The sequence below is a fragment of the Saccostrea cucullata genome, unplaced genomic scaffold, assembly GCF_032062105.1.
Source record: "Saccostrea cucullata isolate Sc308-1 unplaced genomic scaffold, CSIRO_AGI_Scuc_v1 ctg74, whole genome shotgun sequence".
Taxonomy (NCBI): domain Eukaryota; kingdom Metazoa; phylum Mollusca; class Bivalvia; order Ostreida; family Ostreidae; genus Saccostrea; species Saccostrea cuccullata.
This window is the reverse complement of record NW_026934212.1, coordinates 4,154-23,547: the sequence shown is the minus strand read 5'-3', so window position 1 is coordinate 23,547 and position 19,394 is coordinate 4,154. Positions and strand designations below refer to the sequence as shown.

Sequence of the window (19,394 nt, the reverse complement as noted above, 5' to 3'; positions counted from 1 at the left end):
GGAAGCATAAATGCAAGTTTGTTCAATTCACCCCCCCCCCCCCCCCAAACCATTTTTATTTCTAAACTTAAGAAAAATACTGAACTGATTTCTGCCTTTTCCAAGCCAAAGTGCTGAAATAAACGATGTGACTCTGGACTTCTTGTTTTATAATATTTTGGAATGAAAATCTCTAGCAGCATACACTATGTCATGAGTTGTATCGAAAAATCTAGAAAACAAAAATTTCCAATATTTAATGTAATCTGAGAAACTCTTCTTTTCACTTGAATATTAAGTAGTCAATCTGCATGTCCACATATATTGATATACTAGTAATAGGTGTTTAGGCTTACAAAAAATGTTGAGTTCATATCCCCGGCCGCGGATTTTCCCCGAAAGAATTAAATTTTGTATGGAATTAAAAAGAAAAACTTCTTAATACTATTCTACAGTTATTTTCAACAAAATTTACCAGTACAATTTCAGTGTATTTGCTACCCCTTTTGACAGCACTACTAGAAGACGGGTCTCTAGGTGGGGAACTCGTATTAAAAAAACCATAACTTTTGGTTTCGTCGGAAAAGCCGTATAAGGCACGTGATACAAAGTGTCTTTAACAGGTAAACAGGATTTACCAGGTAAGTGATAAATTAGTAATTTTGTATGTTTATTTAGAATTTACATTGAGAGAAATTTTCACTCAAGCACATTTTAAAAGCACTCCTGTCACAAAAATTTATTTTAGATCTCAAAAAAAAAATACCCTGATGTTCTTTCAGTCCCTATCATTTTCTCTTTTCTCCCCGACTCTCACCTACGATCCAATGTCGTTGTCTTTGACTACTCTTTCTAGTCCCTATGTCCCCTAACTTCCTCTTTTAGCTGTCTCTACTCCTTGAAGTCCCCTGACATTCTCTGATTCCTGCCATTTCTCGTGTACCCTAACCACGTCCGTGACGACCATATCCATACCCTAGCTGTTTTCCTCTGACATTTCATTTAGCCCAAAATTGCGTTAAATTATCATCTCGTTTGTAGATGCATATCTTTGTGAAGAAAAAGTCTTGACAATCATCAAGTTTTCAAATAGTGTGAAAATATATAAATGATTTAATTCAATCTTTTCTTTATTTATAGTACTTTTTTTATTACTCAGTTTATTTGTTTAATGGTAACGATAAGTTTAGTAATGTACTTTACACTGTCGTATGTATTTTGAATGACTACAGTCATTTGCTTGTTCTTGAAAGATTTCTAAACTAAATATTCTTGCATTAATATTTAGTAAGTATTCAGTTATAAAGATCAAATAAATGGAATCCCGAATTAATGTATATGTATATTCATTTATTGAACTTATCTTCATGCATAAACTACAACTGTAAACATCTACCTACCAATCTTCTTCTTATACTTTTACAATGTATATATCAATATGGATGTATAAATTTTATTCCTAATTCTGAAAATGTATATATTTGCGTACTGAAGATATTTTTTTAAATATTTACCACACTGTAATCATGATTTTATGGCATTTGCACATGCCAAACGTTATAACTGCTTGTATAGTATTAAACTTTATTTCCTATCTAGTTTGAAACACGAGCTTTGATTGGTTACAAAGTCGGGTGTAAATATCCGTGCACCCGACTTGAGCCGGGTGTAAATAAAACGTGACGTCACAATGCATACATTCTCTATGATAAAAACCAAATAACGTGACGTCACGATGCATTTTAGTACGTAGAACTTTATCTAATCGATAGATTGAGACACACTTTGATGTTTACAAAGCATTTTTATGGGTATGAAGGAAATAAATTCGTTATCCAGGTCCAATCAAGGGTGTACGGGGATTTACCCCGGGTTGGCCTCAGGGTGTATGGAATAAAACCTGGGGTAAATCCCCGTACACCCTTGATTGAACCTGGATAACTAATATTGTACATTAGAGAGGTTTAGTTACAAGTGACGTAACAACGTGTACGCGAAACTTTGACGTTCACGTTATACTTGACGTCAACGTCAATAACATGATTTAGTTATACGTACACGTGTACGTATGCAAATTTTGTGATTGGAGAGTACAGTAAATTAATTGAACGGCATTGTATTTATTAATTTCAATATACAAATCATTTGTAAATTGGAATTTATACTTCTTCTGATCATAGATATCATAAACTATGAAAAATTATTATATGTATCTTCATCAAACTGCAGTGAAGCGCTCTAAATATTTTGTCACCTAGTATCTCTACAGGACAAGTTTTTAATTCTGCATCACTTTAAAAATGGAAGCAATCATAAAAATATTTGATTGACGAGTTAAAAAAAACGACCACATTTTGCACTTTGTGGAGGGGGGGAGGTCCAACAGAAAACCTTTTGAAAACGATAGAATGTGAGGGCTCAGTGATTATAACGTCTAGAAAGGAGGCATGGAATAAAATTGTTAAAAAACCAAAATCAGACATCGCCTCCCCCTTTTTTTTCCTTTTTTTAATACGTGTTTGCTCTAGATCTTCATCAGTGCTAGTACAAAAGGGAAAAAAAAGTTAATGAATACAATCTCCACAAGACTTGACGTTACACATACATGTTCTACCTATAACTGTAAGCGAGGGGTAATATTTTTGTTATGTCACTAGTGCCTGTGGATGTTATCTGATAGAAAATATTTTATTTTTAAAAAATTAAAGAATATAGAGGTGTTAAAGTAGGTTTTAATAAAAAATAATATAAAGGGAAAAAAAATCACCGCCAAGAATGTTTATTTGGTGCATTGGCGGGGTCTTCTTCAAATGAATCCTGCGTACAAAGTAAACATTCTGTTTGGTATCAGTTTGAGTTTAACTTTTCACTGATAAAAATACAAATGTGACGCGCCAAGCAAAAACCTCCCTTATGTCTATTATGACGTAACGTCAAAAGACGCGTCTAAAGTCAACAAGGAAAAAGCGACGTAAAAACGCCTCCTCGAGAAAAAAAACTCTCCCCTGCAGAACAAGGGGATGTTGTTTTATTTATATGCTGAAAAAGATTCTTGAGTGTGGTTTGATTTAGTTTATTCTTTAAGAAGTTATTCTCCGTCAAGTATCTGTGTGAAGTATCCTTTTCACAATTATTAAGAGTATATTTTTAAAGATGTGTGATGTTAAAAAAATCCCGTAAGGCCTTTTTTAAAATGGAGTTTGTTTGCTGTCTTTCTATTCACTTTAAAAAAAAAAATGCGTCGGAAGGTAGGTCGAATTTTTTTGTCGGAAATGTTCAATATTGAATGAAGGTGTTTCGGAAATAAAAAAAAATAGTTGTTGATTGGATGAGAAAATTCCGGAATGAATAATTTGGAGGTTTTAAAAAGATTTTAGTCGGTTCATCTTAGAATGTCAAACAAACAAGTTTTTAAAGATTTTTGAATTCAAGCTGCTAATTTCCAGCTGTTTTATCGTGATGCACATGCAAGAAAAATTAAGCAGGAGCATTAAACTAGGTAAGGTATCTTTTTTAAAATAGCAATGCAGTGAAAATTGACCTGAATTACCTCTCTTAGCTACCCAATTTATAACGCTGTGGTTTATATAAGAAAAAAATCGTATAAAAATTGTACAATATTGAAATGTTACGTCAGGCGGATCAATGCGTTTTTTATGCAAGTGATTGTGACTTAGGTAACCAAATTTTTAATGCAATAAAAAATAATTTTTTATCCAATCAAATACTACGTTATAATCATAATTAAATTAAAGAAGTATATGATATTACATCTTTTTCACTTCCGTAGATGATGTAAGTTATAGAAAAATACATCGTCTTTGTTGCAATTTTCCTTGCAAGTAATAAGAACTGTACATAATCTTTGATACCTGGCCAAGGATATTGATAAATACATAAAGTGAAGTTTAGTTTAAAAATGACAGAGACAAGTCACAGAGTATTTTACTTGGCCACTTCTTCCGGAATTAGTTTTAGCTGTTGAATTAAAATGAATATTTTGAAGAAAGAGCTTTTGAGCTTCTCAATTTATTTTGTTATTGTTTAACACTTTCTCATGTTGTACGCAAAAAAGTAGGGAAAATTCGCCCCCGTTCTCCTGTGTCTGCTCTATCTGTTGGAGACTTGTAAATTTTGTCGAGAATATATACAGTACAGATGCTCGCATACATTGTACAGTGACTGTCCCACTTTCTACGATATTTTATGATTGAGAATAAAACAGATTGACATATGTTTATCGAAATTTCCGGGGAAAAAATTAAACATTCCGTTATTTTGCTTCACTGTTATATATTCATAACCCGTTTGTTGAGGTTATTTGATACATCGCTAAAATTGTTATAAGTAATACAAATTGTTAAAAATTAATGCAAATTGTTTGAACACTTTTAAAAACATCCCAACCTATTATTATTTTACATAGGCTTCGGAACCAGGGGGCTAGGAGGGCTTAGCCCCCCTTTTTTCCAAATATATACTTAGTATAGACATTGAACATTGCTTCGTAGGTTTAGCCCCCCCCCCCCCCCCCCCACTTTCCACATACAACTTGCAGTATAGGTTAAAAATGAGGAAAGTAGTGGTATTTGGAAAAAAAATTTTGGTACTGAAGTTCTAACCCACCCCCCCCCCTCCCGAAATAGGATTTTCGTGTTTGTGAAAAGGAAATCCCCCCCCATTTTTTTGCTTGTCAGGATTTTTTATTTTGAAGGTTTCATTCTTTTTTTTACACTTAACCCCCCCCCCCCCCTCAATTTGCTTCCGACGCCAATGTTTTAAGCATGATTTTTCTACCCAAGAAGAAAAAAATAAGGTGAAGAGGTGACTTTAACGTTTTGAAAACAACGTAATGTAAAGCAGTCACCGGTGCTTATTAATCCCTTTGAACTGAGAACAGAATAACAGTTATCATTAAACATTAAAGAATTATAAATTTTCCTTTTAATGATTTTATTTTAACCTTCAATATTAGGGATTTATTTAACCTGTAATAATTATTTCCCCGACAAAGATTTTACTACCAACATTTTATATATGACATCACATCTACCTTCTGTTGAATTGTTTATGCATTTCAATTTATGAAAATTTGCTACCAATTACACGTGATTCAAAATATATTTGTAACAAATTAAAACAATTAATTTCAATATTTTTTTCCCCTGCAAAAGTCGCATTGTACATACATGCCATCGTCGGAAACCCACGGGTGATCTCGTCTTGTGATAAGTAAAGACGAGATCACTTGTGGGTTTCCGACGATGCATACACGCCTACATGTACATACATGTACATACGTATATGGGGAGTTTTGTGCAAAATTATCAAAACGCTTTATGTTTTTAAAAAAAGAATTTATCGTTACAAGATTGTGCATGTGTGCCTTGTTCTTGTCAAAGTCAATAAGAACTTGTCTAATATTAGTTCAGGTAATCTATTAAGCGTGAATGTCCATAGACGAGATAAAGCCCCCCCCCCCCTTTTTACGATAATCGTAGAATATGAAGAATGTGTTACCCATTCTCTTACTTTCTGTTGCAATTTTTAACATGCATGTTTTAAACAATACTACAAAGCAACTAATATTTGATTTGATTAAGATAAATCATAATGTGTGCATGTACTTTCTCGGGAAGGTAATGGTAAAGTTTAGGTTAGACCTTATAGCCCATGTCTAGAAATGAATGTAAATGAAGTTGTGGAATGTGTTACTTGTGGGATTAATGTATTTCTGGTATTGTGGTTTGTCATTCGGTTAGTATACAATAATCGGTCTGAATTAATTTTAATGATCATCCTCATTATGCGTATAAATTGCAGAACTCATTTAGTTACGAAATTATTCTAATCATATTTCTTTTCAATAATTTAAGCATAGATATAAAATAGGAAACGGAGGGCTAGGAAAAATTAATCAAATGTTCAAAGATTTACAAGAAATAATGGTTTAAACTTAAATTTAACAATTTAAAATTTTATACACCTAATCTTAATTGTTTTTGATTTGAACACGCATTTATTGAGATATACAAAAGGATTGGAAACAAGTTTGACAAGTTACAAGTTCCTCTTGTGAATTATAGACCGATTTCATAACGACATCTAAAGAAGAAAATGATTAAACTCTACTACAAGAGTCCAATACAATTTATTCCTGGATGCGGAATATCTTACCAATGAACCAAAAAGTTGTAAGAGATGATGCATACTTTTTTCCCGAAGTAAAACATTCGAAACTAAAACATGTAAATACATATAGTAACCGTGATAAGAGAAATGTGGTATCCTTTAGATGAAAAAAAAAAGTCGCACTTTTTAAAAACTCGGGTATTTAAATGTAAACTATGACAAAAAATTTCTTTTTATATACTGTGTAGTGTGTAGACTTTTAATGCCCGGGGGAAGGAGTGATAGGGACTGTCTCGAACTTTTTTGATGGTGTAAAAGAGACAATTAAGTGCCTCTGCTTAATTGGGGTTGAACCCCAGGCTTCTGGCTTGCGATGGACGAGTCCAGTGCTCCACCAAATCAGATTAAGGGTTAACATGCTAGCCCAAGCTCATTTAGGAAGATGAGCATATTGTTTGTACTACCACAAACAACAATTATTAGAATAATAATTGTATTTATGTATTGAATGCGATAACTTAGTTGGAGGTTTCCGATAGGATTAATTTTGGTAAAATGTGAAAATTCTTAGATCCACGCCTTGGTTGATGAATTACGTGTGATAGAAGGTGTAAGGTCACGTGGTCAGCTAAGCGAGTCATTTATTTGTATTGTGATAACCCGCATGCTGACCACGCTAAAATGAAGCAAGTCTATTTTGAAGATTTGTTACAACGTCTGTGATTGTTTAACTTAGCTGAACGTGCCCTGGCTTTCTGTCGAGATGAAATTCCAAAGAATTGAAAGGAACAAAATATTGTCCGTGTTATAAAGTGCCGTTTACAAGAACGTGTGGATTTTCTGGTTTATTGTTTAGTGATGCGGTGGTACATAATATGTGCGCGGGTTATCATATATATTACCAGATTACTGTATGATACATTTGGTGCAATTTTCTGCCGATATGAACTTTATTTATGAGCAGATATTCATGAGAAGAACATATTTTATGGAGCTACTTTATTGCGACATCAGACGTGGAACTTTTTCCTACAGTCTGAGTTTTGAAAGGATTTCAAAGTAAGCTATTTGTTACTGGTTGAACGAAACAAATGGATACCTTTAATGATTATTATCTCTATATCGATCTCCATGATCAGTGGACACAGAGTTTGATCAACAAAAAGTTGTGATAGATAACGAACATCCTGCAAGTATCTGCTGCAAGCATCGCTATTTCACAGCTGGGGCCACAGCGGGAGACCCTGAACCTCAACGACTTGGGCGTTTTAGGTCCAGCCGGCGTACACCTGTGCTGCTTCTCCGCGTGCATAAGAGAGTTTGCCTTCCCGTGTAATTGAGGACGAAGGCCAGTATTATGTTTACTAAATATAAGTGATTTACAATTATACATAACGCGTTTGGGGTTTCCCAAATAGTTTTTCTGTACAAGTTATCACTTTCATTTATTCAAAGGCATTGTTTAATACTCAAATCATATATACTCTATCATGCTCTATGGTGTAAGCTTTTAAGTTAGCAACTTTATGCAAAGTTATTTAGTTTTGTTGAACTACAAGAATTACCTATCATAGTCTGCATATTTCAAGTTTTTGCATTCAACATGATGTAAAACAGCAAGGCAGCATCGTTAAGACACTGTCCCTCCTTAACAGGCATCTGATAGGTAATGTCAGCTATCTTGTACAGTTAGTTGAGAAATGTGTATTGTAATCATGTTAATACAGGTACCAACATCTCATTTTCACTCTTGGGAGTTTAAGGGTTGTGGACTAAGCTTTATATACATAGTTCAAATAGTTACTATACTGTGGTATTTCTTGAATTGCCCGTTATTGTTTGATCAGTTTTGGTACAAAGTTTATAGGTAACATTTCATGTTTTGTATATTGATAAATATTGAATGAATATTGTACATGTAATATGTAGTCAAAATATATGTACTAAATTGGTTGGTGTAGACAATATTTACATGATTACTCAAGATGTTTATCATTTCGGTACATAGTGGATAATTTATGTACTTATTGGGTTGGTGTTGTGAATGGTTTAAACTGTTGATACAAAGTTGATACTTACAAATTGAATCGGTGTTACTCAAGTGGTTGATTATTTTAGTACATTGTACAAAGTTTATAATTGTGTACTAATGGGATCAGTATTACTCTTTCAAGTTTATGGTTTTGATAAAAAGTTGATATGTAGCTATTTGATCAGTGTTGCTTAAGTTGTTTATTGTTTTGGTACAAGGTTTTACCTATTGAGTCAAAGTTATTCATTGGCATATTAATTGTTTATTGGTTTGGTACACAGTAGATAGGTACTTATCGGGTCAGAGTTACCCATATTGTTTGGTACACAGTAGATATTTACTTATTGGATCATAGTTACCTTTGTTGTTTATTGTCTGGTACACAGTAGATTTGTACCTTTTGGGTCAGTATACCCATATTGTTTTGGTGCACAATATTTGTACTTGTGGGTTAGTATACCCACATTGTTTTGGTACACAGTAGAATGTACCTTCTGGGTCAGTATACCCAAATTTGTTTGGTTTTGGTACACAGTAGATTTGTACCCTTTGGGTCAGTATACCCAAATTTGTTTGGTTTTGGTTCACAGTAGATTTGTACCTTTTGGGTCAGTATACCCAAATTTGTTTGGTTTTGGTACACAGTAGATTTGTACCTTCTGGGTCAGTATACCCAAATTTGTTTGGTTTTGGTACACAGTAGATTTGTACCTTCTGGGTCAGTATACCCAAATTTGTTTGGTTTTGGTACACAGTAGATTTGTACCTTTTGGATCAGTATACCCAAATTTGTTTGGTTTTGGTACACAGTAGATTTGTACCTTTTGGGGCAGTATACCCAAATTTGTTTGGTTTTGGTACACAGTAGATTTGTACCTTCTGGGTCAGTATACCCAAATTTGTTTGGTTTTGGTACACAGTAGATTTGTACCTTTTGGGGCAGTATACCCAAATTTGTTTGGTTTTGGTACACAGTAGATTTGTACCTTTTGGGTCAGTATACCCATATTGTTTTGGTACACAGTAGATTTGTACCTTCTGGGTCAGTATACCCATTTTTTTTTTTTTTTTTTTTTTTTTGTTGGATGCTCATACTGACAATCAATTGGCGTGGTATGAAGCTTTTCGGTTTATTGTTGGGTCGATGTTACACACATTGTTAATTGTTGGGTCTCAGTTACTTATATTGTTTATTGTTTGGGTCGGAGTTACCCATATTGTTTTATTGTTGGATGCTCATACTGACAATCAATTGGCGTCGTATGAAGCTTTTCGGTTTATTGTTGGGTCGGAGTTACTTATATTGTTTATTGTTTGGGTCGGACTTGTCCATATTGTCTATTGTTAGGTCAGAGTTACCTTTATTGTTTATTATTGCGTCAGATTTATCCATACTGTTTATGGTTCGGTCGGAATTACCCATGTTGTTTATTTATTGTTGGGTCAGAGTTACTCATATTGTTATCGAAGAGTCGGGTAACCCATATTGTTTATTGTTAGATCACGGTTACCCATAATGTCTATTGTTGGCTGGGAGTTACCCATATTGTTTATTTATTGTTGGGTCAGAGTTTCCTATATTGTTTATTGATGGGTCAGAGTGTCTATTGTTGTCTGCTCATAATGACAATCAATTGACGTCTTATGAAGCATATCTATTCATTGTTGGGTCGGAGTTACCTATATATTTACTGCCTCTAATAACAGTCAATTAGCATCTTATGTAGCATATCATATCTGTTTATGGTTGTGTCAGAATTACCCATATTGTTTTTATTCGCTTATAATGACAATCAACTTGATCAAATGGTGTCTTATGAAGCACATCTGTTGGTTGGGTCAAAGTTACTTATAGTGTTGATTGTTAATTGCTCGTAATAACATTCAAATTGTGTCCTATAAAGCATATCTAACTTTTGGCACGGTTTTTCCTATTGAAGCTAATATTAATGTTATTAATAGTACATTCATTCTAAAGAAAGTTTCCTTTCTTTTGTTGTTGCATTGTTTGCTCATGTAGACCTAATTTTGCATCCCAGTTTTAAGGTTGTATCCTCCCTTGTGAGCACTTTGTACTTGGATGAGTAATGATAAAAAATTAACTTTAAAGTACATTGTAGATACTTCCCGAACAATCGGTGAGAACACAGATCCTCAGGAAAGAATCCTTATAACCCTCATCATAACATTCCACTAATTCCAGTTAAGAGGGAACTGAGATAATCTCCATAGCCTAGGGAACCAAATGAAGCTGTGCCTAATGCCGTGAATTTTATATATTATATCTGTATTTAAAAGTTCAAAACTTGGTTGACACTTTTTGACTTTACCATGCAATAACCTTATATAAGATGCAGATACATGTATGTGCCAGCAAAACTGCAGCAGTGCTGCCATGGATGTTCCCTAGATCAGCTGAATGACCAGGATATCCGCTAACGTTGGTTGAGAAAGCATCCATACTAGCTATATCTTGAAACTTGGTTTCTTATAAAACATTTGCAGGTGAGTCAGCAAGCAAATTGTATTACAGATTCCAATTATCCACATCACAAATGATCCCCTTTCACAACTGACCTTTCTGTTAATAAATTAAGGATAGGATTCTCACTTCTTCAGTTTTAAATACTTATGGGAGGGATATGTCCTTCAACAGGTAAACAATCCACTCTATATGCTAGGACTATCCAGTCAAAGGAATGAGTAATCTTGTTTGGAATCAAGATTAAAGATGTGACAAATTTGAACATGACAAAATCAGGATTAATGTTCCTTTAATGCAACAAATTAAATAATGTGTCTTTAATAATAAACATAATCTATAGGGAAGGAATTTGTCCTTAAACAAAGTATTCTTACAAATAAAATCATAGGTTACGTATCTTGCAAGAAAATATTTTATCGTTTGCTTAAATAGGCTTTGGTATAGGCTAATTATACCCCTTCAATTAATTACCTCTGTACTATGCCTTTAGTAATTAGATTTTAAGACTTTAAACACCTTTAAGTTTGCTAGTTTAACATTAAGGCGACTTTCCATGCAATCTTATTTTAGGGATATTAGATGCTATTTACAAAATTCAGTATAATCTGGGAAGTTCACATTATATTCACGATTTGCTTAAGATCATAATAATATTAACCTTCACCTTGTAAAACTTATTCATACTGTCTGGAATAACCGCATGGTATGTTCCTCCATTAAAAGGAAATAAGTCATGAAATTAATGTATACCACAGTTGGTTCTACAGTTCTAAGAGGAACAGTTGTTTTGCAGGTATTATTGGGATTGTTGAAGATTTTGTTCAATTTCTAATTCAAATCTATAATTTACAAATTGGAACTAAACAGTTAAAAGTAGTATAAGTAGGGAAAATTAAATAATTCAAGGTTGAGTATGTAAAATTTTCACTAACCTTGTGTCATACTCAAGGACACTATCACTCATCACAAGGTAGAAATTGCAAAATTTAAGTTTGCTTAAATTACTAGACCTCAAACATATAAATTTTGTTCTACTCCCAATGGATAGCCAGATTCTAGAATGGATTCTATAATGTACCGATACTTCAAATGATGGTCAGTGTTTAATTGCTGTTTTGTTCCACTCATGATAGATAGTCAGATACTAGGATGTACTTAAAATACAGGTCAGTGATTCACTGCTGTTTGTTCTATAAACAATAAATAGTCAGATACTAGGAAGTAGTTCAATACAGGTCAGTGATTAACTGTTGTTTTGTTCTACTCATGATAAATAGTCAGCTAATAGAATGTAGTATAAATACAGGTCAGTGATTAACTGCTGTATTGTTTTACTCCTACAAGTATAGTACCTTAAAGAACATGTTCTTTTGCACACTGACAGGTCAGTGAATAACTGCTGTTAGATATTAAAATACACCCCTCTTCACCTAGCTTGCTTGCTGGCTCATAGAATACTTTGTGATTGTTATATCATTTATTCTGAAATTATTGTTCTTCCATACTTTTAATTACTTAGTAATGCCTATATTTCTTAACATTTCTCAGATATTATATCATTAGATGTTCTTCCTTCATTTTGTATTACATATGACAATTTCGTGTAAACCGTGATTTTGGAATAATGATAGGAAGATTTTTCATTTCATTACTTTAAAACGAAATGTATGGAGAGGCCAGTGATTAACTGCTTCCATGAATAATTCGTATTGTGTGCAAGCTCACCTTGGATGGCACGGATGTGATCTGCATGTCACATCTAACATGGATGTGACTTGCATGTCACATCTTGTGGCCTATTTTGTTTTGATGTGCCATCTTTTTGCTAACTTTTTCATATGAAGTTTTCATTGTCTTGTCTTACAGATACTTTTTCTAGTCAGTTTTGGGGGATCAGACATTATCATATTTTACGTAACTGCTAATCAAAGCTTGTGAATCTGATCCCCTTCTTGTTTGTTAAATTGTTCACATTTATACCGTCATTTTAATAAATGACATTATTCATCTCTATGAAAGTGTTTTATTTGACTTATACAAAATTAGCAAAAACAAGCTGCGGTGAGCTTGCATATAAGCATAAGAATACATAAATATAATTTTTTCATATAAATTTTGCTTATTTCCTTCTACTGTTGTCTGCCATTTTCTTGCATTAAAAACATAAATTGGAATAGCTTTTAGAGAAAGAGAAGATTTTTGATTTGAGTAACGTTTCTTTTGCCATTGTCCATCACCCCCCCCCCCTCCCTCCTTTCATTTTTCAAAGATATAGTTTACAATGTTTATTTTTATCATTACGATTAAAAATCTTAATTATTGATATTTTTAAGGGAATCAAATCAAATTATCTTTTTAAAAATACTAGTTTATATCATGAAATCATTATATAGCTTCTCGTTATTTTACGATTTTACGTTATGAAAATTCATGAAGTTACGCACGCGTACACTATACGTCAAAGTCAATATTCCGTCTTTGTCGTGCGATATTTTATACATTTATACACAGAAATATATGTCATGTTATACATCAAACGAAAGAGAAAGAAAAACTCTACAAGGATCAATAAAAAACTGAAAATGTCAAAATTCTTCGTTAAGGGAGGTTTTGCTTGGCGCGTCACAAATACTTTGATGGAATCATTGAATCGCCATTCAATAATTTTTTTTAGATAGATTAGTGTTCTTGTTTTACTGCATTAAAATCAATCAACTGAATGAAAAAACAAAGAATTTAATCCATAACTTTACCCGTTTACGTCGTACGTGCAGACAGTAGAGAGGTTTAGTTACAAGTGACGTAACAACGTGTATGCGTAACTTTGACGTACACGTTCTATTTGACGTCAACGTCAATAAAATGATTTAGTTATACGTACACGTGTACGTATGCAAACGTGATTGAACAGTAAATTAATTGAACGGCATTGTATTTATTATTTTTAATTTAGACAATCAATGATGAAATGGAATTTACACTTACTCTAGTCATAGATATCATAAACTATGAAAAAATATTATATGTATTGTCATCTCAATGCAGTGAATCGCTCTAAATATTTATCATCGAGTATCTCTACAGGATATTAAGCTGCATTCTGCATCACTTTAAAAATGGAAGCAGTCATAAAAATTATTTACTTGACGATAAAAACGACTACATTTTGCACTTTGTGGATGGGGGGGCGTCCAAAAGAAAATTTTTTGAAAACGATAAAATGTGAAGGATCAATCATTATAACGTCTAGAAAAAAGGCATAGAATAAAATTTAATACATCAATACATTGTTAAACCCAAAATCAGACACCGCCCGCCCCCCTTTTTTTAAATACGCGTCTGCGCTAGATCTTTACAAGTGATAGTACCAAAGAAAAAAATAGTTAATGAAATAAAATCTCAACAAGCACTTGAGGTTACACATAGGCCTACTACCTGTAAGTTATTAGGCGAGGTGTTATATTTTTTTGTTATGTCACTAGTGCCTGTGGATGTTATATAATAGTTCTAAAATATTTTATTATACATAAAAATAGAGAATATAGAGGTGTTAAAATAGGTTTTAATAAAAATAACAGAAAGGGAAAAATCACCAAGAAACCATGAATTTTTATTTGGTGCATTGACGGGCGGGGTCTTCTTCATATGAATCCTGCGTACAAAATACTCAGTAAACATCCTGTTTGGTATCAGTTTGAGTTTAACTTTTTATTGATAAAAATACTAATTAATATTTTGATGGAATCATCGAATCATCATTCATGAAAGTTTTAGATAGACTAGTGTTCTTGTTTTATAGCACAAAAATCAATCAACTGCATCGAAAAAAAAAGAATTTAACCCATAACTTTACCCGTTTACGTCGTACGTGTAGACAGTGTATTACACGTTCTAAACTTGGATTTGACGTCATGACGTCGAAGAACACAACAATTGATGACGTCACCCGTACAAGTTCGTCGCAAAACGTGTAACTAAACCTCTCTAGTGTATTACACGTTATAAACTTGTAGCTACACGTTGGATTTGACGTCATAATGTCGAAGAACACAACGACTGATGACGTCATCCGTACAAGTTCGTCGCAAAACGTGTAACTAAACCTCTTTATTTTGTTGCTTTACGTGTACATGTTATTCAGCACTTCCTGTTGACTTTTTCTAAATAGATATTGAAAGTGCAAACATACGGAGAGTACACTTTTTTAGTGATTTCTAATATGTTGTATGTTTGAAGACATTTTCCGGTATAAATATCTTACAATTTAAATCATCTTAGGTTTAATCAACAAGTTATCGAAATCTCTCTTTTTTAAGATTTAAAATTCACTGTTATTTATAGTCATTTATATTTATACCGGACCCATTCCCAATCCAATCCAAAAATCAGCCATATTTTCCCAAATTTTGATTCTTTCTTTCCCAATTACGTGTGCTTGAAAAAAAGGAGAGTTCAGAAAGGAATATTAACAAAATATTATAAAAATATTTGTTTGAATTCTTTACTTGCAAGACGTCTATAAATCTTGACAGGGTCAACCTTCCTGCCATTTAAGTTACCTAAATCCTATACAAAAAATTGCCAATGCATGTGCAGTCCTTGCATGATATAATAAAAATAGTATTTGCTTATTTGCTTAAACGCACAAAAGAACGAGGACCCTTTTGATTGGCATTCGGCAGGAATCTGGGCGTAATTGAAAAGTGAAAATTTTATCGACATGTCACATGAAATTTTAACATTTTTTTATTTACTGGGTTCATGTGCAACAGGAAAGGAAAATATTTTCCCGAAATTGGGCTTTGATTTGCTAAAAAAAAATAACTTGAAAATTGGCCAGATCAGACATTTGGCACAAAATGGTACATTTTTAATCACATTTTTCTAAAATTTTTCTATCTCTGGGTCTTCTCTCCATGATTTTTAAACATTGTTTGTGTGTATTTCAATTCAAAGAAACGAATACATATTTTCAATAAATGGAGAGAAGACCCAGAGACCACGAAAAATGAACTTTTTCCAAAAAAATCCAGATGTGTAAATGTGGTGCTTCTTTGTCCTTTTAAAATCATTTGTATGTGTGTAGCGGTGATAGCTCAGTAAGTTAGGCTACCTGTTCAGTTCACTCGGAGCGAAAAGTTTTTGGTTCGAGCCTGGCATTGGGCGTTAATTTTTTTTTTCATGCAAACAACTATTTATTTTGTTAGTTTCGTTTTATGTACTGATGTATTATTTTAATTAGATAAATTTTGGTTCAGTTTGGTTCTCGAGCGAAATCAATTCCAATCTTTTATTATATAGTTACATGTACACTTATCATGCATCTATGCATTAAATATTTTAGGTGTTTATTTTTTGTGAAACATTACTATGTTATAGTACCCCCTAGGAAAAACGGACATAAATGTTACAATCTCACAAAGTCTTTCAAACTAAATTAGAAAAAGAAAACCTATGGTCGTGTTTGTAAAATCTGACCAGCTATATTCAGCCAACCAAATCATGGACATTTAAACCATAAATGTTTCGTACAAATGATTCCTGCAGATCACCCGCCAAATGCGCCCATCTTCTTTGTCATCAGACATTTTTTATTCTCTCATTTAAGGTCAGACGAGACGTTCCTCAAAATCTGTTTTGTATATCTTCGTTATATATGAAAACTATTCAAAAATTTAATAACATTCTGATTTCTAAACCAGTTTCTAAACGTTTTTAAAAAAATCCAAACACTTAAACATTTGAAATTGGAAAATTATTTTTCTTCCCCAAAGGATTATATAAGAAAAACTACCCCTGGTATCTTGCAGAAATGCCTGGTAAGGTACCTTAATTTTTTGTGAGTAAACATGTTTTAGTAGCAATACTTCAATGACAAACTCTTAGAAAAATTTATCTATTATTAAGGAACGTCTCGTCTGTCCTTAAAAAGGCCTTTTCTAGAAAATATTCTTATGTACATGTTTTTTTTATTATGCAATAAAATTACTGGAAAACAACTAATTTCCCACATACATGTATCATTTCCAAACTTTTATTTTATTTATTATTACTCCAGTCATGAATGCAAAGGACAATAAAAAAAAGTGCCCACGTAAACTCAGCAATGAATGGAATAATTTCTAAAAGAAAATATTTTCTCTCGAAATAACCATTATCCAAGTAAAAAAAGGTGTTTTCATTTAGACTTTTTTCTTCACGTCAGACATGATTTTTTCCTAGATCTTTTCATTATCCAGTTGAAATATAATACGTAAACTTAATTTCTCTTACATCATCAATCATGGAATTATACGAATACCACAATCATTTTTTTTTTTGGCAATTCTTATTTTCCAATAATTTATAACAGCATATTTGTCTTCATTCTTAACTGTTTCGTTACATCGGCAGCTTTAGACCCCTTCATTTTCATTTATTGGGGTAAAAAAAAACAAAATTTGTTCGTTTAAAAAAAATTCCAGTTTTAACAAATTTGTGTCAGTTTTCCAATTTCGCGTCAATTTTCCAAAATCTACGGACCCCGGACCCAGTTGAGTAATTTTTGAAAACATCTTTTGCTATGTAATGCATATGCCATTACAGGACCGTTTAAACACTTAAATGTGAACATAAGAATTTCAATCTCCAACTTTGTTGTTTTAAAGGGTTACCTGTACAAGGGATGGAAAAAATCCAATTCAAGCCCTTACAATCCGGAACATTTTGCCCCTTCAATAGAAATTATTGGGAAGATTTGGAGAGGAAGTTTAATTGTCAGAAGCTGGACTTGTATCACTGTATTCCGAACCAAGATAACAACCCGTATGAGGTCTGTGTCCAACCACAATGGACAGAAAGAAGTAAGAACTCTGTACAAAATATATCAAATAAGCAATGTTTTTGTTCTTATCTACATTCCATATGGGCATGGGATACTAGTAAACGTGTAATGGTTTGACGTGTAACTTTCAGAAAATAGGAAATAATTAAATTGTTTGAAATATTTTGTTTCATGTTGAATTCACATATCATATTATGTATATTATGCTACTGTATACAGGGTTATTTTCATCCCGTTTTATTTTCGCCCTTTCACACTTTCAAACAATTTTGCCCCTTTTGAATTCACTCAATCACAGTTTTGTGTAAGAAATTATACTGTGTTCTTTTAATTTGCCTTGTTTTGAATTCGTCCAAAATGAAAGTATATAGGACGATTGATTGTATATTGTTTAACGTCCCTCTCGAAAATTTTTCACTCATATGGAGACGCCACCACTTGCCTTAGGAGAGCTGCAATTTTTTTTTCTATACTCGGCTCTTAGGACCATGAGCAGGAAGGGAAAAACGGGGCGAAAATTTCCCTGTATACAGTATTTCATCAATTGGCAAATGCTTAAAGCGTTTCTGATCGAAGTTCTCCGGTCTTTCTTTCGTCCGTCGCTTGTCGTGTACATATTTTACATTTTCAATATCTTTCTAAGAATCACTGGGCCAATTACAGTTTAACTTTCTATACTTACAGACATTCTTGGATGAAGCAGATTTACTTTTTAAGGAAGTGGCAATCCCTCTTTCAAAGGGGGATAATAAATTTGTGACAAATATTTGTTTTTTGTTTTTTAAATTCATTTCATGAATCAGTGGCCAGAAGGATTATACTTGCATAAAAGTTTCATTACATTTGATTCGTTACATTTTTATTAAGATTTGGGAAAATATGTTTTTAAACAGAAGGGCCATCGTTATTAAGATGAGCATTTTTTACTATGGACCTTTCATTCATTTTTACATGTAGATTACTGTCCAATTTTCAATAAAATGGCCGCTGGTTACATTGATCACACCTCCTCTGACCCTCAGTATGGAGCATGCCCAGACACTAAATACAGATCTAATATGGTTTATTTATGTAAGTACACACTATCAGACATAATATGAATTTAAGTAGATGCAGAGTAAAATGTATGATACATACTGTTTATTAAGTAATAAAATTAAGATTGTTTACAGTCTATTTTTGCGAAAAAATTATATAAAAGGTAGATGTAAAAAGCAAAAACTACAGTTTACGCATTGTTAACTTTTGTTTGATTTTTGTAACTTACCATTTACAATTGATGAACCTAGTTAACTTAATTTATCAGCTGTGGATGGAAAGGTTACTGTTGCATGACTCGTCTTGCTTTTCAAAAAATTATTTTACAATTTTTTATCAAGAAAGATAATTTCACTTTAAACTCATGGAAAGGATGTTTTTGGTAAGAGAAGAGAGACAGATGAATTAATGGGATTTTTTTTCATAATTACAAAAGTTACTGTGATTCAGTTCTATGTATCTGCATTCATTTAAAATTTGTCAAAATCGTAATATATTTACAGACCCGGGCTGTCTGAACAAAACTCTTAAAAGGTAAGTATTTCTTTTTTGTAACATAATGAAACTTTGTTTGTCTAATATACACTGAACTTTTGGATACATTATACTCAGATTTTGCTCATTTGAACTAATTCTCATACCGTATAACGGATATTTTTTCACGTGCTGCTAATTTTTACTAATTTTTACGAGTTTTATAAATCCGTAAAATTTAAACGCATAAAATTTCACATAATTTATAAGACGGCTTGTGTAAATTTTCAACATCGTTTGTGTAAAAGTAATAGAAGTTCTGTATTTCAAAAAAAACAAATACATGTAGATCAAATAATTGAATCTGGCCCATGTGTATTTGTAGTTTTATATACGCACTACAGTTTCATTTTAAGAATTTAAAAAAAAGA

At 32.6% G+C, this 19,394-nt stretch overlaps 1 protein-coding gene across 2 annotated transcripts; it reads left to right on the top strand.

Moving 5' to 3' along the window:
* Positions 1-576: 576 nt before the first annotated feature.
* Positions 577-19,103, top strand: LOC134240186 (uncharacterized). 2 transcript variants are annotated; one of them, XR_009986383.1, is made up of 4 exons: positions 577-620; positions 17,276-17,470; positions 18,409-18,522; positions 18,993-19,103. XR_009986383.1 is itself a non-coding variant. In XM_062722294.1 (3 exons), exons 1-3 carry the CDS (start codon positions 17,293-17,295, stop codon positions 19,025-19,027), a joined length of 327 nt encoding a protein of 108 aa, XP_062578278.1. In that variant the 5' UTR covers positions 17,138-17,292; the 3' UTR covers positions 19,028-19,103. The 2 variants fall into 2 exon arrangements, 1 of the variants encoding a protein (XP_062578278.1); XM_062722294.1 differs by lacking the exon at positions 577-620 and having other exon boundaries at positions 17,138-17,470.
* Positions 19,104-19,394: the final 291 nt, after the last annotated feature.

Excerpts from the sequence above, each read along its gene's own strand:
- LOC134240186 (XM_062722294.1), top strand. The coding sequence starts at position 17,293 with ATGGAAAAAATCCAATTCAAGCCCTTACAATCCGGAACATTTTGCCCC. Across the intron at positions 17,471-18,408 it reads ACCACAATGGACAGAAAGAA|ATTACTGTCCAATTTTCAAT; the intron begins GTAAGAACTCTG and ends TTTTACATGTAG. Across the intron at positions 18,523-18,992 it reads ATCTAATATGGTTTATTTAT|ACCCGGGCTGTCTGAACAAA; the intron begins GTAAGTACACAC and ends ATATATTTACAG.